General features: G+C 35.5%; 1 protein-coding gene across 3 annotated transcripts; it reads left to right on the top strand.

Annotated features, from left to right (window-relative positions):
* Window positions 1-961: 961 nt before the first annotated feature.
* On the top strand, window positions 962-27,543 carry GPRC6A (G protein-coupled receptor class C group 6 member A). Of its 3 annotated transcripts, none has more exons than XM_012460396.2 (6): window positions 962-1,222; window positions 10,406-10,709; window positions 12,203-13,039; window positions 18,606-18,818; window positions 23,496-23,619; window positions 26,372-27,543. In XM_012460396.2, exons 1-6 carry the CDS (start codon window positions 1,029-1,031, stop codon window positions 27,484-27,486), a joined length of 2,787 nt encoding a protein of 928 aa, XP_012315819.2. In that variant the 5' UTR covers window positions 962-1,028; the 3' UTR covers window positions 27,487-27,543. The 3 variants fall into 3 exon arrangements, with proteins under 3 accessions (XP_012315819.2, XP_012315821.2, XP_012315820.2); XM_012460398.2 differs by having other exon boundaries at window positions 985-1,222; window positions 12,203-12,514; XM_012460397.2 differs by lacking the exon at window positions 18,606-18,818 and having other exon boundaries at window positions 985-1,222.
* The last annotated feature ends 235 nt before the right edge of the window (window positions 27,544-27,778 follow it).

Raw genomic sequence — 27,778 nt, forward strand, 5'->3', positions numbered from 1 at the left:
ATGCCACAGTGGCCATTGTACTCTTTTATTTTTTGAAATTTCTTTAAATGTATCTGCTACCCATCAAACAAACTGGATGTATTGGATTTGAAACTGTTTTCCCACAATATATTCATTTTTAATAAAATATTTTTAAAAGATCAATTTTATGAAATAAATTTTAAAACTAAAATTTTTCTTAATGGTGCCTATATGATTGAGGTTTCTCTAACCTCTATTAAATTCCAAAAGATACCCGTCAAATTATGTTAGTTCAAATTCCTAAGTATTTAAGAATATGTAGCCTGAAGTTAGTCCCAAATGTATGAAAATATGTATGGCACCCACAATAGTGGAAATGTTAATGATCTATGAACAGACCTTTCTTGTTCAAAGCAAAATACTGTATCAGACAAGTTTCATCTTTAGTTTTACTCGTCTTCACAAAAGCTACTTATTTCTAACACAGGGAAAGTGGAAGTGACAAATATCTAATGTGGAAGTGACAAATACCTAAATTTAACTGAATTTCAGTTTTTAAATAGAGCTTTTCAGGAAAATTAAAAGCAGGATGGTTTTTTTCTAAACAGCTGATAAACTATATTAAATTATTTGTGTTTTCAATGTGATGCCTTTTGGAAATGCAGAGCTATCCATTTCTAAAGTGGAAAACTTCTCCAAACTGCTTCTTCCTGAAAATTCTACATTCTGCTTCAAAAGAAATGCCAACGTGACTCAGAGCCCTTGACATATCACTGCAGTAAAAAGGTACCATTACAGTGAGACTTGTGTTTATAATTCTATCAGCTTTTACATCACATGACTGCTATCACATTATCTCTAACACTGGAGTATTAAAAAGTCTATGTTCTTATTGGTGAAATAACTGTTTTGACTATCATCAAGTATCTGAATACTGAGTGTTTCTGGCCCTTGACACTGTCCTATACCTTACAAGGTGTTTACAGATGAAATAGGAACATTGTTGGCACTCTGTGTGCTTAATGATTCCTAAGAACTCACATGAACTGAGCAAATGAGATAGAAACATGGCATTATTAATTATACTAATTACCTGCTTTGTGATTATTCTTGCTACTTCACAGCCTTGCCAGACCCCTGATGACTTTGTGGCTGCCACTTCTCCGGGACATATCATAATTGGAGGTTTGTTTCCTATTCATGAAAAAATGTTGTCCTCAGAAGACTATCCCAGACGACCAGAAATCCAGAAGTGTGTTGGGTGAGTAAGGTCTCAAAAAACACATTTACATTTCAAGATTCTGTCATGAGCCTAGGACATATAAACTGTTGATTTGTATTAATACCTAAATCATTTTTAAAAATAAACTCATATATATTTGTTAAGTTGCATATGGTTAATCTTGCAATCCTTCTTTAAAAGAGAGTAATAACAGCCCTAGATGTATAATCAAACAACCTCCAAGTGCAGAGGATATGAATGCTTTTCATTAATATATTTATTTAGATTTTGCCTTTAAAAAATAATGCCTGAAGTCACTTGAAAAGACATTGTGGCCTACTTTTCACTACAACATACATAGCCCACATGTATTTCTATCACACACAACATGTATTTTGTTTTAAACACAGATATATTATTTAATGCTTTGTTTAAAATAGACTATAGTTGAATTTTTTCTTACTAACATTTTTTTCAACACTGCATTCATTTCATTCCAGAAATGGTTTAAATCTTTTATAATAAATGAAGACCCTCCTCAACTCAAAGTGCTCCTTCCTCCTGGATGAACACTTCGTGTAGTGAGAGCTTACCTACAAAAAAGATATTTCACTGGCACAGTATAATATGGAAAAGTAAAGCTGAGTGGACGATGTTGCAAATGGATTTTCCTTAAGGAGAACAGAATATTCTAATTCTCATTTCAGTTTTGGGGCAAGCTAATTATTTTGTAAACAGGTAGATCACTTAAACTTTGAGTTCCAGTTTCAATTATCTCATCTGTAAAACAAAGGTGTGGATAACCTCTAAGGACACAAGCAGCATCAGCTTCTGTTGCTATGGAATGTGCTCCTCGTGCTCCCTTCCTACTCTAAAATTCTGGTTCTATTTTTATGTTTCTGTGTCTAAGTTTGTGTTTTTTCTCTTACATTTCTTTCTTTGTCAACAAAGTATTTACCAAGCCCTCTAAGAATACTTATAGATAAAATGTGATCCCATGTCACACTAAGATTTCTTCTTGGCATTCTCCCTAAAAGTTGGGCACTTTGAGCTATTGTCATCATAATCATTGATTAGCAGGAATACCAGAGAATGGTAAGAAAATAATAATTAATGAAGATTTTTCAGAGCACTACATTGGTACACAAAGAATGACTGCAGAGTTGAGGCCCACAATTGCAGACCAACAATTAAGGATGGAAAACGCTAAATAATTATTTGACCAAATAAGCAAATTTCCTGTTTTAAAAAAATCACTCAGTTGAAAATCTCTTACCTTTATGTCACTCACCAAGAGAAATAGTACTCACTCAACATTGTATAACTACTTATTAATTGCCTACATTACCTGCACCCTATTATAGGCACTGGCATACCAACATGAATACACCAAGGAGGTTCCAACACTAATGGAGCTTACATGTGGTGAACTCCAAAAATATACAATTTAATGTCAGACTATCTATGCATTTACTCTTTTTCTCTTCTATGTTTCTCTTTTTTTAATTGATACATATTAGTTTACATATTTATGAGGTATATGTAATATTTCATTATATGCCTAGAATGTGTAATGATCAAGTCAGGCTTTTTGACGTGTCCATCACTTTAAGTATTGTCGCTTCTATACGCTGGAAACAATTCAAGTCCTTTCTTCTAGCTATGTTGAAATATACAATACATTGTTGTTAACTATAGTAACTGTGCTGTCAAGCCATCAAACTTCTATCTTTTATCTGCGTTTATACCCACTAACCTACCTATCTTTATCCCTACTCCTACCAACCCACCTTCCCATCTTTTAGTACCTTTATGATGTCTACTCTCTACCTTTATGATAACACTGTTTTTAGTTCCCACACATGAGTGAGAACATATGGTATTTGTCTTTCTGTGCCTGAGTTATTTCACTTAACATAATGGCCTCCAGTTCCATCCATGTTGCTGCAAATGATATGATTTTATTCTTTTTTAAGGGTGAGTAGAATTCTGTTGTATATAGATACTACATTTCCTTAATCCATTCTTCTGTTGATGGACACAAGTTTATTCCATATCTTTGCTATTGCAAATAGTGTTATGGTAAGTATGAGTGCAGGTATCCCTTTAAAACACTGATTTCCTTCTCTTTGAACATATACCCAGTAGTAGGATTACTGGATTACATCTATCTTTTTTTTTTTTTTGAAAAATATCCATACTGTTTCCCATAGGGGTTGTACTAATTTACATTTTCTCCAACAGTGCAGATGAGTTCCTTCTTCCACATGTCCTTGCCAGCATCTGTTTTTGTTTTTGTTTTCATCTTTTTAGTAATAGCTATTCTAACTGGGGTAAGATAATATCTCATTGTGGTTTCAACTTGCCTTTCTTTGATGATTAGTGATGCTGAGCATTTTTTATATACCAGTTGGCCATTTGTATGTCTTCTTTTGAGAATTATCTGTTCGTGTTCTTAGATCACTTCTTAATGAGATTTTGCTTTTTTATTATTGAGTTGTTCCATTTCATGTATATTCTGGATATTAGTCTTTTGTTAGATGAACAGTTTGCAAATATCTTCTCCCATTCAGTGGTTGTCTCTTCACTCTTGGTGGTTCTGTTTCCTGTACAAAGATTTTTATTTTAATATAGTCCCATTTGTTTATTTTTCTTTTAGATTTTGAGGCCATAACCCATAAAATCTTTGCCTAGACTGATGTCCTTAAGTGTTTTCCCTATGTTTTCTTCTAATGGTTTTATAATTTGGGATATTATGTTTAAGTTCTTAATCTACTAGAGTTGATTTTTGTATACAGTGAGGGAAAGGAGTCCAGTTTTATTCTTCTGCTTATGGATACCCAGTTTTCCCTGTACAATTTATTGAATCCCTTCCTCCGTATATGTTCTTGGCTCCTTTGTCAAAAATCAGTTAGCTATAAGTATGTGGATTTATTTTTGAGTTGTTTATTCTGTTCCCCATTGATCTATGTATCTATTTTTATGCGGACACCATGCTGTTTTGGTTACTACAACCCTGTGATATAATTTTGTCAGGTAGTTTGATGCTTCCATCTTTGTTCTTTTAGCTCAGGATTGCTGTGGCTACTCTGGGTTGTTCTTTTGTTTGTTTGTTTGTTTGTTTCATACAAATTTTAGGAACTTTTTATATCTGTGAAAAATGATGTTGACATTTAATAGGGATTGCATCAACTCTACATGTTGCTTTGGGCATTATGTTCATTTTAAACACTATTATTTTTTCTGATCCTTGAGCAGAAGAAGTCTCTCCATTTATTTGTGTTGCTTTCATTAGTGTTCTCTAGTTTTCCTTGCAGAGATCTTTCACCTCCCTGGTTAAATTTATTCCTATGTATTTTTTGTAGCTACTGTAAATTGGATTGCTTTCTTGATTTCTTTTTCAGCTATTTTGTTATTGGTGTACAGAAATGCTGTTGATTTTTATATGTTAATATTGTATCCTGCAACTTTACTGAATTTATCAGCTCTAAGCGGTTTTTTGTGGAGTCTTTTGATATTTCTAAATATAAGATTATGTCAACCGCAAAGAGGGACAATTTGACTTCCTCTGTTTCAATGTGTGTGCCATTTGTTTCTTTCTCTTGCCCTTGCTGTGGCCAGGACTTCCAATACTATGTTGAATAAGAGTAGTGAAAGTGGGCATCCTTGTCTTGCTCCAGTTCATAGAGAAAAGGCTTTCCACTTTCCCCGGTAGTACAATGTTAACTATGAGTTTGTCATATACGGTCTTTATTATTTTGAAGTATTTTCTCTCTGTGCCTAGTTTGTTGAGAGTTTTTATCATGAAAGGTGTTGTATTTTATCAAATACTTTTTCTACATCTATTGAGATAATCACATAGTTTTTGTCCTTCATCCTGTTGATATGATGCATTACCTTTATTGATTTGTATCTGTTAAACTATCCTTGCATGGTTGATATTAAATTTAATCATGCTGTATTATCTTTGTGATGCACTGTTGAATTCTATTTGCTAGTATTTTTTCGAGCATTTTTGTATGTATATTCTTCAGAGATATTGGTCTATGGTTTTCTTTTTTTATTGTGTCCTTATCTTGTTTTGGCATTAAGGTAATGCTGACCTCATAGAATGAGTAGGAGAGAATTCCTTCCTCTTGAATTTTTTGGAGTAGTTTGAGGAAGATTACTATTATTTTTTCTTTATATGTTTTGTAGAATTCAGCAGCAAATCCATCTGGTCCTGAGTTATTATTTGTTAGGAGCTTTTGATTATTGATTCAATATTGCTATTTGTTATTGGTCTGCTCAGGCTTTCTATTTCTTCCTGATTTAAACTTGGTAGACTGTATGTTTCCAAGAATTTTCACATTTCCTCTAGGTTTTTCCATTTGTTAGCACATAATTTTTCTAATAGTCTCTGATAATCTTTTATATTTGTGTGGTATCAGTTGTAATGTCTCCTTTTTTCATTTCTGATTTTGTTTATTTGGGTCTTCTCTCTTCTTTTTTCAGTTAGTCTAGCTAGTGATTTATAAATATTGTTTATCTTTTTAAAGAATCAACTTTTCATTTTATTGACTCTGTATTGTTTTTTGGTCTCTATTTCATTTTGCTCTGCTTGATCTTTATTATTTCTTTCCTTCTACTAATTTTGGATTTGATGTGTTCTTGATTTTCTAGTTCCTTGGGGCACATTCTCAGGTTATTTGAAATCCTTCTACTTTTTGACGTAGATGTTCATTACTATGAACTTCCCTCTTAGTACTGCTTTTGCTGTATCCCACTGGCTTTGGTATGTTATTGATATGGTTTGAATCTGTGTATTTGTCCAAATCTCATATCAAATTATAGTCCCTAATGTTGGAGGTGGAGCCTGGTAGGAGGTGATTTGATCATGGGAGCAGTTTCTTAGAAATGGCTTCATACTATCTCCCTAGTGCTGTTCTTATGATACAGTTCTCATATCATCTGGTTGTTTAAAAGTGTGTAGTATATCCCTCTCTCTTACTTCCTTCTGCTCTGACCATGTACAGTGCCAGTTCCCCCTTTGCCATCTCCCATGATTGTAAGTTTCCTCAGGCCTCCCAAGTTGCTAAGCAGATGCCAGCATCATGCTTCCTGTACAGCCAGCAGAACCATGAGCCAATTAAACCTCTTTTCTTTATAAATTACCCAGTCTCAACTATTTCCTTACAGCAATGTGAGAAAGAACTACTACAGTTGTTTTCATTTTTGTTTGTCTTAATAAGTTTTTTGATTTCCATCCTAATTTCTTCATTAACCCAATGGTTATTCAGAAGCATATTATCTAATTTCTTTTGATATTTATAGTTTCCAAAGTCCCTCTTGTTATTGACTTCTAATTTTATTCCACTGTGTCATGAGAATATATTTGATATAATTTTTATTTTTATATATTTGTTATGACTTGTTTTATGGCCTAATATATAGCCTGTCCTGGAGAATATTCCATGATAAGAATATGTATTCTGCAGTTGTTGGATATAATGTTCTGTAAATGTCTGTTTGGTCCACTTGGTCTAACGTTCAATTTAAGTCCTTTTCTTGAGACAAATTCTTGCTCTATTGCCCAAGCAGGAGTGCAGTGGTGCAATCTTGGCTGACTGTGACCTCCATTTCCTGGGTTCAAGCAAGCCTTCCACCTCAGCCCCCCAAGTAGCTGAGATTACAAGTGTGTACCGCCATGCCTAGCTAATTTTTGTATTTTTAGTAAAGATGGGGCTTCATCATGTTGGCCAGGCTGGTATTGAACTCCTGACCTCAAGTGATCTGCCCCCCTCAGCCTCCAAAAATTCTGGGATTACAAGGGTGAGCCACCATGCCCAGTGGTAAGTTCATTATATTTTTGCCAATTTTCTATCTAGATGATCTACCTAATGCTGAGTGGGGTGTTAAAGTTTCCCACTATTATTGTATTGGAGTCTCTCTCTTTTTAGATCTAGTAACTTTTGCTTTGTGAAACTGGGTGCTTCAGTGTTAGGTGCATATAAATTTTAAATTATTTCCTCTTCCTTGATTGATTCCTTATCACTATATAATGACCTTCTTTTACTTTCTCTACTATGTTTGTCTTACAGTATGTTTTATCTAATATAAGTATACCTACGTCTGCTCACTTTTGGTTTTTGTTTGCATGGAATATCTTTCTGTATCCCTTTACTTTCAGTCTATATGTGCTTTTATATGTAAAGTGCATTTCTTGTAGGTTGCATATAACTGGATTATGCTTTTTTAAATTTATATATCCAGTCTATATCTCTTAAGAGGAAAATTTAATCCTTTTACATTCAAGGTTAATATTGACATATGAAGTTTTGTTCCTGTCATGTTTTTGTTTACTGGTTGCTTTATATATTCTATGTTCCTTTCTTTTTCTCATTTTTTGTCATTGTGATTTGGTAGATGAACATCTGTGGTAGTATCAATTGAGTCCTTTCTCTTCTTCATTTGTGTGTTTGCTTTACCATTGTTTTACACTTTCTTGTGTTTTCATGATGATAAGCAACATCATTTCCCTTCCAGGTATAGAACTCCCTTGAGCATTTGTAGGGCCAGTCTAGTGGTGCTGAACTCCCTCAGCTCTTGTTTGTCTGGGGACAACTTCATGTCTCCTCCATTTATGGATAATTATTTCTGGATATAGTATCCTTGGCTGGCAAGATTTTTTCCTCAGCACTTTAAATATATTGTCTCATTCTCTTCTGACCTATAAGGTTTCTGCTAAGACATCTTCTATTAGTATGATGGGATTTCCTTCATAGATGACTATATTCTTTTCTGTTTTGAATTCTTTGTCATTGACTTTAGACATTTTGACTATAATGTGATGTGGAGAATTTGTGCATTGTATATGTTTAGGGATTGCTGGGCCTTCTGTACCTGGATGTCTAAACCTGCTGCTAGATGTGGAAAGTTTTTATTATTTTATCTATTTTTTTAATAGGTTTAACTATTTCAATCTCTCTTTACCTCCTGGGATATCAGTAATTTGTATATTTGGTCACTTTAAGGTGTTCCATATATCATGAAGGCTTTGTTTAGCTTTTTTAAAATTCTTTTTCTTTTCTTTATCTTTGCACGGCTGGGTTATTTCAAAAGTTGAACCTGAACTGTCTTCAGGTTCAAAGGTTCTTTCTTCTGCTTTATCTAATCTATTGTTGAAGCTTTCAAATGTATTATGTCATCATTCAATGAATTGTTCCATTTCAGAATTTCTGTTTGATTGTTTTATGACATCTATCTCTTTGGTAAACTTCTCATTCATATCCAGAATTGTTTTTCAGATTTTTGTATTGTTTTTCAGAATTATCTTGTATCTCACTATGCTTCTTTAGAATCTGTAATTTGAATTCTTTTTGTGAAATTTAATAAATTGCTTTTTGATTGAGATCTGTTTCTGGAAAATTATTATGTTCCTTTTTTAAAAATTGATTTAAATTTTTTTTCTTAAAGACCAGTATAATAGTATATCTTCCTTTAAAAGCATCATCTTTTCTTGCTTTCTAATGTTTCCTGTGTTGTTATGTTGATATATGTAAATCTGATGTTTCAGTTGCTTCTTCCAAATTTTAAGAATTTGTTTTTGTAGGGGGAGAATGTTTAAGGATGAATAGATAGTGTTAGTTGGGCAGGGTACTTTGGCTTTTATTCTGGTTGCAGTAGTAGTATAGTTTCTTTGATTTCTTTGGCCATTAATAGTATAAGTGGCATCTGACATTTCCTCAGTGGGTTAGAGTACAATTATTAGAGAGGGTTATGGTTCAGTTTTTCTGGTGACTGTGATACCAAGTAAGCCAGTCTTTGAGCCTCAGTGGTGTTAGCAGTGGGCTGAGTATGCTTGTCCTTGTGTCCCAGGGCAGCATACACTGGTACCAGTGTTTGGTCAAACCAGGCCAATTCTTGGGACTCTAGGCTCCTTATTCAAATGCTGATAATGGAAGTCATGGAACCAGCAGGTGGGTGATTTCTTGGGCTCTTGAGAAGCGAGTGTGGCATCTGTGATGGCAATGGCAGTGACAGGGTGACCCTCTGAGTCCTGAGTGGTGCACGCTAATGTTGGTTGTGCCAGTGATGAGCTGGGCTTACTTCTCTTTTTTAATTGAAATTTTAATTAGGGAATTAAAGTTTTTTAATTAAATTTAAAATTTTAATAAAGAGGGATATTATTGTTCATGTTTTGATATTATAGTTTCTTTTTAGTTCATTAAGTTTTGATAAATTGAGCTATTTGAATATTACTATTTGTAATTGCAAGCCATGGTCCACAATGACAAATAGTAATATTTAAATAGTTTAACTTATTAATACATTTTATTATTATTATTTACTTCATTATTTTAGGGAGAGGACAAGAGTATCTGGCCAAGAAGCAACAAGTGAAAAGTTGGAATGTCCAAAGAATAGCAAAAAATTCAATCTGGCTAGATTAGTGAAGCAGAAGGAAACATAGTAAGAGATGCATTTGTACAGATAGAACCACCTAAACATGGCTCACAATGACAGTAATATTCAAATAGTTTAATTATCAAAACTTAATGAACTAAAAAGAAACTAGAATATCAAACCCTGAACAATAATATCCCCCTTTACTTATTTAAAAAGCATGTATTGAATCCTTTGTATACAGTGGTGGATGAGATAACAGTAAATCAGTAATCAGACAACTCAGTGCTCTGGAATAGTCACAAATCAAGATGTATAAAAACTGTCCTCTGAATGTGGAAAGAGCTATGCCTCAGAACTAAAATAAGGCCCTTTATCTAGGAGCAGGCTGTTAGGCCTTAATCAAGAGCTGTTTAAATGTAATTCTTAACAGTCTTATTTTCCTGGTTTCCAATCACACAAATTAGAATCAGAAAACTAAACGACAGGTTTATGAGTCTAAAAAGCAACATTTTGACAGCAATAAAATGCTGATATCTAACTATGAAAAGGAACAAAAATCAAACATATCTTCATATTGTAGTGTTTAATATGATCAAAAAAGTCATCAAGAAAAGGTTAAATCTGTAGCATAGACGCCTTTTAAGAAACTGTGGGGTTTTATATTACCCTTCATAAATATTTCATAAAAAATTATTTTAAATAGAATTTAGATCCTTTAAGAGATAAGTTTCACTCATCCAGAAATTGTTATAAGGAGATGTAGACAAAATGCAATACAGCCATGTCCGTAGAAGAGTTATGATCTGATTTCAAAAAATACTTGTTTCCCAACAGCTTTGACATATCAGTCTTTCTTCAAACTCTTGCCATGATACACAGCATTGAGATGATCAACAATTCAACACTATTATCTGGAGTCAAACTGGGGTATGAAATCTATGACACTTGTACAGAAGTCACAGCGGCAATGGCAGCCACTCTGAGGTTTCTTTCTAAATTCAACTGCTCCAGAGAAACTGTGGAGTTTAAGTGTGACTATTCCAGCTATATGCCAAGAGTTAAGGCAATCATAGGTTCTGGCTACTCAGAAATAACCATGGCTGTCTCCAGGATGTTGAATTTACAGCTCATACCACAGGTAGGTTTTGTTCTGCCTCCATACATTGATTTTAATCACATTCATTATTATGAAAGGATCAGGGAAACCTGAGGAAACTAGTTAGGGAGTCATTTTTACTTTAACTTTTCTTTCTCTTTAAAGAAAGGATGCACACCATTACAGATAGTATAGTGGAAAAGTGCTAAAGGATTAATCACCCCTCAATCTGTCAGGTCTACTTTCTGACCATTTTCAGCTTGATTTGTAGAAGATACAAACCTCTTAGGGCCTAAACTGTCTTGTTTCTAAAATGACAAACCTATATAAGAATCCTGCATGATCTGCACATGCACCCCAGAACTTAAAATAGAACAATAATTAAAAAAATAAAAAGAGCCAGGTGGCAGTGGCTCACGCTTGTAATCCCAGCATTTTGGGAGGCCGAGGTGGGTAGATCACAAGGTCAGGAGTTCGAAAGCAGCCTGGCCAATATGGTGAAACCCCGTCTCTACAAAAAATAGAAAAATTAGCCAGGCATTGTGGTGCATGCCTGTAGTCCCAGCTACTCAGGAGGCTGAGGCAGAAGAATCACTTGAACCTAGGAGGTGGTGGTTACAGTGAGCCAAGATGATGCCACTGCTCTCCAGTCTGGGTGACAGAGCGAGACCCCATCTCAAAAAAAAAAAAGAAAGTTAAAACAAAAAAAGAAAAAGAAAGAAATGCTGAACAAGTGACACATTGCTATTGCATCTATAGAAGGTAATAATTCACCAAAGCTATGAATTAGGCAAAACTTTGCATACATTAAGTAGGTCTTCCAAAATGGTGATGTTTATTTGACTAGATCAGGAGTCAGAAAACCATAGCCTGTGGACCAAATGTGGCTACCATGTTCTTGAGCTTTCAAGCTAAAAATAGTTTTTACATTTCTAAAAAGTTGTAACAAAAAAAGGAAAAAGATATGACAGAGACTATATATGGCCAAAAAAGTTCAAAATATTTTGTATCTTGTCCTTTACAGGAAAATTTTGCTGACCCCTGGACAAGACAATTCTTTGACTGATTGACTTTACCTAGAAAAAAATCACACAAATTCTGAATTAGACAAGATTTTGCACACACTGATGTCCCAAACTGCTTTTTGCTTACATGATGGACTGCATTTTTCCTGTATTTACCTCTGAGTATTTAAATAATATCCACTCTTGGCCCCCAGCCAGAGATGCAAGATAAGATATAGAAGGATATAGAGGTGTAAATGGAAATATGAGGTAGAGCCTGAATTCTCAGAAGACTTATGCTAAACACAGTATGAAATAATTAGAAAGCCATGACTCTAAACCATCATCATGGGCTAAATATCATGATTTAAGTTGTTTGTAAAGTAATTCATAGACGGAAAAGGATAAAAAGGACTAGAGAATTTAAGAAAAGTTATGAAAACTTACAGAAATCAAGGAGAGGAACACCTGCTGTGAACAGTCACCTGGAGCTCATCAACACTGTAACTAAAAGATTCTGTCTCTTTCCAGGTGGGTTATGAATCAACTGCCGAAATCCTGAGTGACAAGATTCGCTTTCCTTCATTTTTACGGACTGTGCCCAGTGACTTCCATCAAATTAAAGCAATGGTTCACCTGATTCAGAAATCTGGTTGGAACTGGGTTGGCATCATAACCACAGATGATGACTATGGACGATTGGCTCTTAACACTTTTACACTTCAGGCTGAAGCAAAGAAAGTGTGCATAGCCTTCAAAGAGGTTCTCCCAGCCTTTCTTTCAGATAATACCATCGAAGTCAGAATCAATCAGACACTGGAGCAAATCACTTTAGAAGCCCAGGTTAATGTCATTGTGGTATTTCTGAGGCAATTCCATGTTTTCGATCTCTTCAATAAAGCCATTGAAATGAATATAAATAAGATGTGGATTGCTAGTGATAATTGGTCAACTGCCACCAAGATTACCACCATTCCTAATGTTAAAAAGATTGGCAAAGTTGTGGGGTTTACCTTTAGAAGAGGGAATATATCCTCTTTCCATTCCTTTCTTCAAAATCTGCACTTGCTTCCCAGTGACAGTAACAAACTCTTACATGAATATGTCATGCATTTATCTGCCTGCGCACATATCAAGGACACTGATTTGAGTCAATGCATTTTCAATTATTCTCAGGGGACTTTGGCCTACAAGGCTAACAAGACTATAGAAAGGAACTTCTTTATGAGAAACGGCTTCCTCTGGGATTATGCTGAGCCAGGACTCATTCATAGTATTCAGCTTGCAGTGTTTTCCCTTGGTTATGCCATTCAGGATCTGTGTCGAGCTCGTGACTGTCAGAAGCCCAGCGCCTTTCAACCATGGGAGGTACTAACTCACACATTCAAGTACCATCATTTTCACCATTTCCTTCCTTGTATTAATTTGCAAAGATTTATGTTAATTGCTCTTAGTCTTATTCCTTTTACAAATAGACACTTTCAGTGTTTAAATAACCTGCCTTTCTATTATAGTGCCTTACTCTTGAAGATAATAGAGTTCTGTTTTATCTTCGCTTCCTACTCTGCCCTACCAAAGTTGTATTCTTTTATTTCCCAAGAAAATTCTTTTGTTGATGATATTTTCCTTGATTCATACAATCACTTTTAAATGCTCTTAAGCAAAACAAGAGTTAGAGTAGACATATTTAATAATCCTTTTTGTTTTTATTAAATATGATGGATGAGGAAACTAAAGCTAGGAAGTACCAGAAATAAGACTGCAGACTGGGTCTTCTGACTCCATTTTCCTTGCTTTTCACTGTCTTTGGTGGTTTATAATCCCAACGTCTACAGTTAAGATTCTCAATTAGTATGGAGGTAGAGTAAATAAATACGTATACACATAAAGACCATTAGAATCTTTATATGTGTACGTATATGCATAAAGGACTTGGACTCCAGTCTTCTTCAAGGAAATGTTGTTAGGTCAATTATGATATTCCAGGTTTAAAGAAACCACCAATTGTGCATAAAGGAACTTTTCCCCTTTCTTCTCTTTGATTAGTTTGGGGAAACTTAAAATTTAATGTGGCTCCATTTTTGAAAAATTTCCATTGTGCTTTCTGAAATACTCTTGAACAAGGCATTGAAAAGTGAATTGCTTCTCTTAATAATGATGTTTTACTTATTAGAAACAAATTTCTCAATAATGTGTATTCAAAGACAAACTTGAATGTCTTGAGGCAGAAGCATGTTACAAAATATATATTTTTTTAATTTGTAAGAGAAAAGAAGGTAAAAGAAATAAGACAATTCTTCTGATCATACAAATGGATATCTAGAACAAGCTATTTCTACTTTTGTCATTTTTTTCACTTAACACACCCCAAATACCATCTCTGAGGTCTGATATAACCAGTCAACATCTGAGAGGATTATGCAACGGTGGGAGGGTATTTTAAATTGCTCACTTTTAAACTACTTTTCGCCTTGTAAATACAAAGTCAAAAATCTAATAAAGAGGTAAAACTAGAGATTAGGACCTTTTCTCAAGAGCAAATGCTCTTTTAAAATATATACATATATTATTATGTCTTACAACTTTAAGACATTTATATGAAAGCATTCTCTTTGTAGTATAAAACTTTAATGACAGTAGTAAAAACCATAAATTATCTTTTTTAGATCATCATTCTTCACTATATTCCAAGTTCGGTACAATGTTTTCTAATATATTTCAAGGCTTTTGGCTTGGTGCACTGCAGAAAAACAGTTTTAATTTTTAAACAATAATGATACCACCACATAGAATTTTAGAAATGAGAGATTGAGAAAGAGAAATAGAGAACAGTTGTGGAGACAGATAACATAAAGTTGGAGACATATAAAGAACCTCATAAGGACAAAGAAATGCAAATAGCAAGAGTTATTCACCCCCTGAAGATTTGGGGGAAATAGGAAGAGTATTTTAAATTAGGAATAAGTCTCAAACATTTTGAGGATAAGATTTGAGAAGAAATCATCTAAGCAGTCTTCTAAAATGTTTTATTTAAACACTAGGAGCCTGGAGTCATTATTTTTGTCCCCAGAGCCTGTTAATCTAGAAACAAACAGAAACAGATTGGAAAGGAAGAACGGGGGATGACTCGCTCCTTTGATCATGACATGAGTGAGCCGCATCTAGTCAGTGCCAGATTCAGTAAGATAAATAATACAGAGTTACCCCTTTATAAAGAAATCTCTGTAGACTTAAATTTTAAAGATCAGCAACATTTAGGCTCCCTAGCCAAAGATACATTCTTAAGGATTACTTCGTACCCTAGCAAAATTCACCAATATTTAAATAATACTTTCTAAATTATGTTAGATTCAAATAATTTTAAAGTGGTTAATTTTTCCCAGTGTTTGAGGATAGCACTTACTTTGGCCCTATATTTAGTGATTATTTGTGAGCCATATTCAGAGACAGCACAGTCATGCTTGTTTTACTTCAGCAGATTTTTAATGTTCCTCAGATGTGTGTGGAGGATATCACTTCCTTGCTGTGACTAGTGATTCGGGTTTTCTTTTTTGTTTTCCTTTACTTCTGATGATATATAAGGTAGTAAGTGATATATGGGAGATGAAAGAATGTCTAATAGTTAAACTTCTATTCATATATTTATTTAGCAAATGTTTGGTGTCTCAATGTTCAAGGCATTGTGTTGAGTGATGAAGATATTATGGAAAACAGGACAGAATTCCTTCCCTAAAGGAATGATCTGTCCAATGATGTATACAATCAATTAAGGAGCTGATTACAATGCAGGATGCTGCATTATAGTGTTTCTCTGCAGATGGCAGAGAAGTACATAAGTGAGACAGCTAATCCAGTAGTAGCAATTTAGAGAACATTGTCCAAAAAAAAATGACCTCTGTGAATGCAAGGAAGGATAGCAGTTAGCCAGAGCAGAAACATTCTAGCAAAGTCCAAAAAAAGAGAGAAAAGAAAGCACAGCATCCTCAGGAAGCAGAAAATCATGCCATATGACTGGAGTCTTGCATGAGAGCTATAATGAGTTCGTGAAGGACTAACTGAATGACTTAGTGATGAGACTGAATGAGATAGTGAAGAACACATTACTAGAGCCTTGTCCATCAGGACATCTCAAACTTCGATGAGTAGTTGAATTTCCTGAGAATCTTATCATGCTAATTCAGTTGTTCCACAGTGGGACTGAAAAGTCTGCATTTCTAACAATTTCCCAGATGATGCTGATACTGCTCATATAGGGACTCCCTGTTAAATAGAAAGGTTGCAAACTGTGTTCAAAGGTTTAAACTTGACAGAGGAAAGGGCAGCTAATTAAAGACATTTTCAGGCAGGAGAGTGATATGATATTTTTTTTCATGCGGTGAATTGATTAAGTTGATCTCTCCCCACAAGACTGGAGGGAGAAAGACTAATTTGGTAAATCTGACGTAAGATAAGAATGCCTACAGGTATGACAATAAGGATGAAGAGATACATACATTGATATTTAAGAGAAGATGAAGAGCATTTGGAGACAGATTGGATATAAATGATGACAGAGAGCATCAAAAATGTTGCAGATGATTCAAATTTGGGGCAACTGGTGTCATTTATCAAGCTGGAACCATAGAGAAAAGTGGAGGTCTGGTGGGAGTAAGAAATATTATGCATTCCATTTTGGAAATGTTGAATTTGAAGAAGTTGAGATATATATTAGTAAATGTAGCAAGGTAGTTGCATATTAGTCCAGAAGTCAAGAGAGACATGAGAGTAATATTGGCATGGTAAGATAAAAATAAGTAATAATTTTTAAAGCATATGGTTCTAGATACTGATATACACCACCTTCCTTACATTCCATCTTGAAGAAGTGATAAGAAGAAGTATTTCTGGTGACCAAGACTTGTCACAGTTTATAGATGGAGGGGACCTCAACAGTAAAGATCTGTCTCATTGTCACTCCCATAGATAGCAATGAAACTGTGGCCCCAATCTTAGATCAGTGTGTTTTCTGCTACATCATGGAAAAGTTCATAAAAGAAGAAGACATAGCCTGGGCACCAGGACACAGATGTAAGGTTGTTTCCTCTGCTCTTCTCTAACTTAGCCATGTAGTTACATCTTTCCACAGTAACCTTACTTATGAGGTAGAGCAGGTATCAGCGCAGTTAGGACAATGGAAAACAGTGTCAACCATATCACCTTAATTGTTGTGATTCCTGGCCATGTGTGCTTAAAAACTGGCCATTATCATACACAGGTGAATGAATAATATGATAATTGAAATTAAAAATATAATAATTGAAGTGAAAATCCCATTCTCTAAATGTTGTAGTGTCAATTGATAGTGAATTTCAGAGTCTCCATGAAAAATTTTTTTTAATGATGCAAAAAGGCATTTAACAGCTTAATAACTGGAGTGTTAATGTTTAAAAATTTACCTTACTTCAGAGCAAATGTTTTATTATATTTAATGAGTAATTAAAATACTGCTGTATTTGCTTCTATCCTCTTTCCTGTAAGAATAAGCATAAAATTATGGAAATTTATTTACATTACATCATTTTATGATTATTTACAGAACATATATATGTCAGAACTGTAGCCTATAAAGCCTAATTAAGTACAGGAAAAAAAGAGGTAGAAATTATAATTCAAACACTTGTGTGGAAGGGGATATGCTCCCTAAAGAACTGAGTTACTGGGTTTTACATGTGTATATTGCTTTAGGAAGGAACAGAAGAAACAAACCAGTCAACAGACAGAAGTGAGAACGTTGGAGGTAGGCCCTGCATATTCTTTTATTTTTGTTCTCTCCATTTTTTTTCCAGGCAATTGCTAGAATAAAATTTTATTAGTGAATTCCACCATGTAAAATCTGATATCCTGTTTCTTTAAAGTAATACTAATTTATTGATATCCATTAAAAGAGCTAAGAAATCTGTGGGGACATAAAATAAATACATACAGGTAGTGATTCTGCTACAGTAACATTTCTCATTGACATTATTGTCATAGTTAATCTATTTACTTGAAAAAATAACTTAGTTTTATATTCTATAACAAAAAATTAAAACACTGGTAAAAAAATTAACTGAAAAGAAATAGAACAGAATAATTCTCTTCAAATAGAATAATTTCTGCCTTATCCTATGGATTTTATACCCAACAAAAGCCACACAGAACCATAGATTTAGGTAACAAATGGGCCATTATGAAAGTATTCAGAGAGGATATTTACTTGGCATACTTATATATTAAGTTAATGGTGAAGCCAGAACAGCAGCCTGTTTCCCTACCTTCCAGCCTATTGTTCTTCCACTACAGCCCAACCTCAATATGGCTACCTCATTTGTTAGCAAAATATTTTGTGTCCTACCTCTGTAGTATACAAGTTCTCACTGTACAAATTGTGTAACAAGACAGGTAATTTACCCTTACACTTATTTCCTCTCAAGTTAAAAAATAAATCATTTTGTGAATTAAACTAGAAATATAATTTAGTGATCACTTTACTACATACTCAATCATTGAAACAAACTTAAGAACCATTGGAGATAATAAGATAGAAAGCAATTGTAACTGTCAAGATTGCACTGATGAGAGATGGAACCAGAGTTAGATCCCAGGTGTCTGTACCAGAGGACCTATGCTAAAATTCTGTAGGATAAATGCAGATACTTAAAAACAACCATCCATAGAAATTAACTTGCTTTCTCAAATTTATATAGCAAAAGTTAGGCAGAAATGAAGCTAGAACCCAAGTGAAATTCATCCTCAAATTATTGTCAGATAGTTACAAATTTTCCAACCAGTGATCTGTAATCTTTTTTCCTTCATTTTTAAGTGATATGCTTTATAAGGTCATGTTATAATTTAAAAAATGAATACACTTGCAACATATATTTTAAGTGCTTATTTCTGTTTTTATTTTTTATAGTTACTTGATGTGCTAAAAAATGTGACATTCACTGTTGGAAGGAATTCATTTCATTTTGATGCTCATGGGGATTTAAACACTGGATATGATGTTGTGCTCTGGAAGGAGATCAATGGACACATGACTGTCACCAAGATGGCAGAATATGACCTGCAGAATGATGTCTTCATCATCCCAGATCAAGAAACAAAAAATGAGTTCAAGAATCTTAAGGTAATCTTGTAGGTTGTTTTGTAGCACTCAAAGCAATTGGTACCTCAACTGCAAAAGTCCTTGGCCCCACCAGGACCTCCAGTGACCCTCCTGCCTGTTTACTGTCCCTACTTTTCCTCCTTAAATTCCATGGTCAACTATTTAATTTTCCCTTGTACACCCTCAATTCCCTTGCCCCTGTCTTCATCATACTCATCTGGCCAAACACAATCCCTGTGAAATTCATCTTTCTGCCTAATTAGTGTAGCCTCTATGTAGATGAAGTTGGCAAAAAGAAAGAAAGAGAGAGAAAGAGAGAGAGGAAGGAAGGAAGGAAGGAAGGAAAGAAGAAAGGAAGGAAGGAAGGAAGGAAGGAGAGAGAACAAACAAAAATCTTACTGACTTCTCATTTTAAATTCATGATCTCTAACCCCCAGTGGGCTCTTAAAGCTGCAGGGCAATCAGATTACAGCCCTAGTTCAAGAATTCCCTCACCTTCCTAGATGGCCATTTTATGCTTTCTCTTCTCTCCTCTGAGATCAATACAACTTCCCATCCTCACTTCAGTTAACACTGTTCTCTGTTCTAAAAAAAACTGAAGCATCAGAAGAGAATTCCCATGGTAGCTGCCACCACATCTGTGCCAGTACCCCTGCCTTCCATCTGGCACTATAGATGGACTGTCTGTTCCCCCAGCCAAGGTCAGCTCCTACACCTTACCTCTCGGTCCCAACATCTTTCACTTATTCAAATACATTACTCTAGTCATTTTACACTCTCTCTCCTTTTTTCTCAATCATTCTTTCTTCTGCATTATCCACTTAATGAGATAAACATGTTGTTATTTCTCTCATCTTAAAACAAACACACAAACAAAAAACCTCTGTTGTTCCCCCAAGTCTTTCTTTGTATATTCTATTTCTCTTTACAGTAAAACTTCCTGAAAAAGTTGATTACATTTAATGGCCCCAATTTCTCACCTCCCATACTCTTTTGAAACCTCTTCAATCCATCAGAATTGTTTCTGTCTAGCTCGCCAAAGTTAATAAAGCCAAATATTATCATATATCACTTACCAGCTAATTATTCTCCCCTCAATGAAATCTTTTCCTTGTTTGCTTCCATGACACTACATTCCCTTGATTTTCTTCCTGTGTATCTGGCCACTCATTCTCCATCTCCTTTGCTAGTTCCTCATCATTCACACTACTTCTAATCATTCAGGTGCCCAGGGCTCAGAACTGCTTCTCTTTTTGTCTACACCTTTTCTTAGTGATCTTATCCAGGTTTGGAGGCTTTAAATAATATCATTATATGGGAGACTGATGACTACTAGATTTTTATCTTCTGACTTCCAACCCAAATAAATATACAACTGCCTAATTGACATCTGTACCTGGACGTGTAACAATCAACTTAAATCTCCAAAACAGAGCTGGCATTCTCTCCCAACCTACTCACCTCTCAATAAATAGCAACTCCCTTCTTTTAGTTGCTCATGAGAGAACCCGCTGGGCTGCTTGTCACCTCTCTTTCAGTCACACTCCATAACCAATGAGTTTTACTTTCAAAATGTGTCCAGAACCTGACCACTTTTTACCACCTACTCCACTGCTGTTGCAATAACTTCTCACCCAGATTATTGTAGAAGGTTTTCTGCCTCCAGTCTCATCCCTTCGATCTGTTTATTTTGTTGTTGTTGTTGTTGTTGCTGCTGCTGCTGCTGCTATTTACCCAAGATGAATTTTTGCTCTGTTGTCCAGGCTGGAGTGCAGTGGCACGATCTCAGCTCACTGCAACCTCCGCCTCCCAGGTTCAAGCAATTCTCTGGCCTCAGTCTCCCGGGTAGCTGGGATTACAGGTGTGTACCACCATGCTCAGCTAATTTTTGTATTTTTAGTGGAGTCACAGTTTAACCATGTTGGCCAGGCTAGTCTCAAACTCCTGACCTCATGAGCCACCTGTCTTGGCCTCCCAAAGTGCCAGAATTTCAGGCATGAGCCACCACACCCAATCCCCTTCAGTCTGTTTTCAAAACAGAGATGCGAGTGATCCTATAAAATATAGTGCTCTGCTCAGAATCCTTTGATGACATCCTATTTCTCTGAGGGTAAAAGCCAGTGTCTTTAAAAATTCTACACAACTACCCCCAGTACCTTCCTGACCTTATGTCCCACCCTCCGCTTATCCTACACCCCACCTGCAATCCCACAGGCTTTCAGTCTTCCATGCATGCCTTCGCTTCTCCTAGCCCAAGGACTTTGTCATTGCTATTTTCTTTGCCTATAACAGTTTTCTCTGATGTTCATATAGTTAATTTTCTTATCCCATTTTGTCTTTTCTAAAATGTCACCACCTCAGTGAGCCCTTCCCTGGACACCTTATTTAAAATTGCAACATCAACCTAGTAGTTTCTATTCACTGTCCTATCCTTATTTTTCTCCTTAGAACTTACAACTATCTGTCATTCTCTACATTTTGCTTATTTTAACTCAGTCTTGTCAACTAGAACTTAAGGTCTATGAGATAAAATATTTGTGTTTCATTCCCCACTGTGTCTTCAACAATTAGAACAGAGCCTGACGTACAGCTAGGCACTCAACAAATACTTGGCGAATGAAAGAATGAACATAGTAATGCTGTAAACCATTTCCCTTAATCTGATTTCCCCTGGCTGTAAAAGTTTTAGTAAAGATACTTTTTCCTTAAAAGACAGAAACATAGCCATTCTTTTGTGTTCTCAAACTGTCAGTGTTATCATCTTCATTTTCCTTATCATTATCCTCACGGCTACATTACAAACCCAGCACTCTGCTAAATACTGTAACTCACACTGAAACTTTTAAAACATGCTCTGATTCGTTTTTTGTTTGAATACAGAGATGATTATTATTTTTGCAAGAAACATTGTTAATTGTTATCAATACTTATCTCCAGGCTCTGTAGGGAACTCACTTAATGAAGAGAAGGTGATAGAATGACAGATAACTAAGTGAGGCTCTTAGGGACTAAATGGAAGAGGTTGACCACTATGAAAAGTGAGACAAATCTTTCTTTCTGTTGGAGACACCCATAATTATTTCTAGGATACATTAAAAATCAACAACATTTGAGATCATTTAGGTCAGATTTTAGGATTTGTCAATTTGCATGCTAGTTGGGCTATTTACATTTCTGGTAAATCACCAAAACTCACAGTACAAAACATCAGATAATCCTAAATCAATTGAAGTCTAAAGTAATCAATACAAGATTTTAGACCGTCTTTGCTCTTGATGCAGAGGGAGAGAAGGGACCCTAACAATGTCTGGCTTTATCTCATAGTTAAATCTTTCTGTGTCCTCTGAGCACCCTCCAGGAAAATGAATACTTTAAAAGTTTGCTGTGGGGAATTCATAAGGCATATATACTGTCTGCTGAAGACCCAGGTCAGCAATAACTGGAGAGAAAAAGAAAACCAGTGCTTGCAGACCCAGATGCTGAATCTTTTCTTCTCTCTCAGACAGATCATTTGCATCTTCCAGAGAGAGAATGGTTAGTTTAGTACTTCAATTATGTTCCAGAGTAAGAAATAACTGATAAAAGAATCTTGAGAAAGATTCATTTAACCATTCTGCTCTGCTCCAAGGGTAAAAGTGACATGATAAAGTAGATTTTTCTCACAAGATGTACCATGAGAAAGGACCTATGAATGGGAAATAATAACACAGCCAAAATGCAACTAGCTAGAGTTCCATAAAAGTAGAATGCTGCATGTGATTCAAATTGTGACATGCAAATTATAACTTGAATTTCAAGATGATTTGAATATTATTTCTTTTTTTATTTTTCTTTATTTTATTTTTTTTTTTTTTGAGACGGAGTTTCACTCTTGTTACCCAGGCTGGAGTGCAATGGCTCGACCTCGGCTCACCGCAACCTCTGCCTCCTGGGTTCAGGCAATTCTCCTGTCTCAGCCTCCTGCGTAGCTGGGATTACAGGCACGCGCCACCATGCCCAGCTATTTTTTTGTATTTTTAGTCGAGATGGGGTTTCACCGTGTTGACCAGGATGGTCTCGATCTCTTGACCTCGTGATCCACCCGCCTCGTCCTCCCAAAGTGCTGGGATTACAGGCGTGAGCCACCGCGCCCGGCCGATTTGAATATTATTTCTATATTTAGAGCTGTCTTTTAAAACTAATATTCTAATATTAAATTAGAGAATATTAAATTTTAAATTTTATTTTAAACTCAATATGTTTCTTTTTTTATTTTTTTTTAGAGTTTGATAGGACATGCTCCTTAACAGGGTAACAAGAACTTTCTTTTAAAGAATACAAAAATCTAGTCATTTGCTATTTTCTTATCTAGTGGAACCCTTCATTCAACATGGGATTGAAACTTACCAAACCATCATTATTTTCTTTAGTTCTATTACTACGCATTTCTCCCTCTGCTAGGGACTTCTGAAAGGGCTAATTTCCATAATTTGCTTACAGAAGTTATTAATGCAATAAAAACTGTGTTCTTTTTAAAGCAACTTCTCCATCCTAAAAGCTTGTTTACATTTTCCAAGATGGCAAAAAGATTCTATAATCCTATGAAAAAAATACCACAATAGTATTTAGTAAATATATCTTTAAATTAAGCCGAGGATAATTGATTAGGATAATTCTTTTTACAAATTTACTTGTGATTTCTTTTCACTTTTAATATAGAATATTCAATCTAAATGCTCCAAAGAATGCAGTCCTGGGCAAATGAAGAAAACTACAAGAAGTCAACACATCTGTTGCTATGAATGTGAGAACTGTCCTGAAAATCACTACAGTAATAAAACAGGTAATTACAGTCACTCCACATGGACAGTGATATACCTGAACCATTCCTCTGAGGCGTTTTTTTTTCTTTGCATGAATTTTATTTTGGTTTGTTATTTCATTCAAAAAAAATTGAAAAAGCTTCCTGTGATCCTGTAAAATTAAATTCCAGTGAAATTTCATTTTATCTTGGAATTTGCTCTATTGTATCAACAGGTGCACAACCAGTAAATAATAGAGTTGTAAAAGTTACTTTACTTCCAAGGGAAAATGTCTTTCCTTCACTCATACTTTCTAAAGTATGCAACTCTTAAATTGATGCAAGTCAATTTTGTCCATGTATCCCTATACAGATGTGCTTGGCTTGTAACTGAGGTATAAAAAATACAAATAAGTAAATGTTGAATTAACTAAACGTAATAGAAACCCAAAGTCACCTGGAATTAAGAAATAGGTGTGCACATCCTGGAAATCTTATTATATCTACCAAGAAGCAAAAGTTAAACCTAAAAGAAACTTCTTCTGTTAGGCAAGGGACCAACTATTGACAGGGATGAGATGCTAGTAACTGATTGTTTGCCAACCCTGTCTTTAAAATTTTGACAAGATGAAAGCAAATTACACAAATTAAAGTACAAGAGTGTGGTCAGCAGCCTTAGGAGCCTTAAAAGAAACGATGAGCACTTCCCCTGGAGTAAAGCCTACTTTAAAAGCATCAGATTTCCTTGTTTATTGGAGCATTCCCATTCATCTTGCAGAAAAGCTGGGAACTCCAAAACTGGAGTCCCCAAATACCTATTCTTTTTGCTTATTGGCTTCAAGGAGAGAAGTATACCAATGAAAATACTCCAAGATTCATGTTCTGTTATTGTGTCACAAAAAAAAAATGCCATTTATTCCAACCTGAGAGTATCAGAACTTTATATCTACCTGCATTTTATTATCTCACATTTAAAAATGTCCCATTCCTTGTGTATATTTAATAATGTTTATATTAGTGGAATTGAGCATTTAAATGATCAATAAATAAAAATGCTACACCACTGCCCAAAAAATTAGATAATTAGGGAGGGATTTTTTCAGGCAACATGGAACTAGCAATTATCTTCCAAGTGAGAGAAATAAAAACACCAAAGAGTATGTAACATTTATTTTCCATAAAGATGTATGGGACTCTTTAAAGGCTGTACCTGGGTTTTCTTTTGGTAACCAGGGTAAGTCGCTTCCACAAACAAATATAGAAGACTGAAGACACATTGGAGAATAAGCTAGGAGTCAGGAAAAGCCAAAGGATACCACCTGCTATTTCTCTCTACGTCTCTAACACACAACTCTCATACCTAGCTAAGGCTAATAAACATCCACTGGACAAACGAAATGGCAGACACTAGCAACTGTGGTTATGGGGCAAACAGAAAAGAACAGTTATTTTTAAGGGAATGGAGTTCAGAAAGAGGAGGAGGCTGGAAGAGTCATGAAGTTTATAAACAGAAATACAACCTTACTTTGAGGTTAATAAAGAACACAGAATTTTAAAGAGTTGTACAGGCACTGTACCCTGATGGAGGCCTTTGAGTGTAGCTGGGACTCACCAACTTTGGGTGGCTGGAATGGGGAACAAATGTAATATCACTTCTAGAGGCACAACTCTAACATCAGCTATTTGTACTGCCCTGCAGCCAGAATCAGCATAAATACTTTTCAACGATCACTACCCAGTTCAAGAGGCTCAGATTTACTCACTACTTGGAGAAAAAAATAAACTTTAATTCTTCCTCAATTGCCATTGATTACAATTTTCCGTTATCTCACTTTTAAAAAGACACTTCAAGCTCTTAGAGTGATCTAGCCATATTGGCTCTGCTTTTAAAAGAATTGCACCTTTGTTCACTATAGCAACTCCCACACATTGAGTGTCTACTATGTGTAATGCTCTGTGTGAAGCATTTTACATTTACTGTCTCATTGAGTATGGCATCCCAATGAGGCAGGATCTTTTTATTTTATTATTTTTTGAGAGATTGGAGATTTCTGAATAGGCTCAGAAAGTTCGGCTAGTTTGTTCAAGTTTACAGGAATTATAAGTGGAGAGATAAGGAAAGCTATGTCTGATTCCAAAGTCTTATTCTTAAAGTGCTGGAACTGGCCAGGTGTGGTGGCTCATGCCTGTAATCCCAGCACTTGGGAGGCTGAGGCGGGTGGATCACGAGGTCAGGAGTTGAAGACCAGCCTGGACAAGATGGTGAAACCCTGTGTCTACTAAAATTACAAAAATTAGCTGGGCACAGTGGTGGGTGCCTATAATTCCAGCTACTCAGGAGGCTGAGGCAGGAGGATCTCTTGAACCCGGGAGGCAGAGGTTGCAGTGAGCAGAGATCACGCCACTGCTGCACTCTAGCCTGGGCAACAGAGCAAGACTCCCTCTCAAAAAAAAAAAAAAAAAAAAAAAGAGTGCTGGAACCGTCACATATAATAGCAAATGCATAAAAGGCTAGCATCTATTGTGAGTATATTTACTTCCTAAACATTCACAATTCAGCTGGCTTTTTTTCTTTCTTTTTTCTCTTTCCTTTCCTCTCTCCTCACTTTTACCCTTTCTCTTTCACTTTCTTTGAGTTTGTGCATGTTTTATTTTAATAAGTAACCAATGTGACAATCATCTATATCTGTTCTCTCGTCAGAACTATTACAGAAGAGGAATCTCATTTGTAGTATTGTGGTCTATCACCTATTTTAAATGTTGACAATGTACCTGTGTCTCCTCTGTCTTTTAGATATGCCTCATTGCCTTTTATGTAACAACAAAACTCACTGGGCCCCTGTTAGGAGCACTATGTGCTTTGAAAAAGAAGTGGAATATCTCAACTGGAATGACTCCTTGGCTATCCTGCTCCTGATCCTCTCCCTACTGGGAATCATATTTGTTCTGGTTGTTGGCATAATATTTACAAGAAACCTGAACACACCTGTTGTGAAATCATCCGGGGGATTAAGAGTCTGCTACGTGATCCTTCTCTGTCATTTCCTCAATTTTGCCAGTACGAGCTTTTTCGTTGGAGAACCACAAGACTTCACATGTAAAACCAGGCAGACACTGTTTGGAGTGAGCTTTACTCTCTGCATCTCCTGCATTTTGACAAAGTCCTTAAAAATTTTGCTAGCCTTCAGCTTTGATCCCAAATTACAGAAATTTCTGAAGTGTCTCTATAAACCGATCCTTATTATCTTCACTTGCACTGGTATCCAGGTTATCATTTGCACACTCTGGCTAATCTTTGCAGCACCTACTGTAGAGGTGAATATCTCCTTGCCCAGAGTCATCATCCTGGAGTGTGAGGAGGGATCCATACTTGCATTTGGCACCATGTTGGGCTATATTGCCATCCTGGCCCTCATTTGCTTCATATTTGCTTTCAAAGGCAGGAAATTACCTGAGAATTACAATGAAGCCAAATTCATAACATTTGGCATGCTCATTTACTTCATAGCTTGGATCACATTCATTCCTATCTATGCTACCACATTCGGCAAATATTTACCAGCTGTGGAGATTATTGTCATATTAATATCTAACTATGGAATCCTGTGTTGCACATTCGTCCCCAAATGCTATGTTATTATTTGTAAGCAAGAGATTAACACAAAATCTGCCTTTCTCAAGATGATTTACAGTTACTCTTCCCATAGTGTGAGCAGCATTGTCATGAGTCATGCTTCACTGGAGTCCATGCACAGCAATGTCACAATGACCAATCCCAGCTCTAGTGACAAGTCTGCAACCTGGCAGAAAAGCAAAGATCTTCAGGCACAAGCATTTGCACACATATGCAAAGAAAATGCCACAAGTGTATCTAAAACTTTGCCTCGAAAAAGAATTTCAAGTATATGAATTAGCCTGAGGAGATGCCACATTCCAGAATAAAATGTTTCCAGAGTATTTGCATCTAAGATGTGCATTTAATTTCCCAGCAAATATGTCATATATATTTCCTTGCCACCATCTTTATCAAGTTTTAGTTGAACAGTCACTCTGTCCAATAACCTATTTAACAAATAGAATTGAACCTTCAGCCTGAAACTCCTTTCATTTCTTACCACTTTCATTGGTCTCCATCTTTACCTGCTTCCTCTTAGGCACATCATTAAAGACTTCTCTTCTATTCCAAGTTGTCCCCTAACGT

This window comes from Aotus nancymaae, unplaced genomic scaffold, assembly GCF_030222135.1.
Source record: "Aotus nancymaae isolate 86718 unplaced genomic scaffold, 86718_ANA_hifiasm-v0.15.2.pri h1tg000040l, whole genome shotgun sequence".
In the NCBI taxonomy this organism is placed as follows: Eukaryota; Metazoa; Chordata; class Mammalia; order Primates; family Aotidae; genus Aotus; species Aotus nancymaae.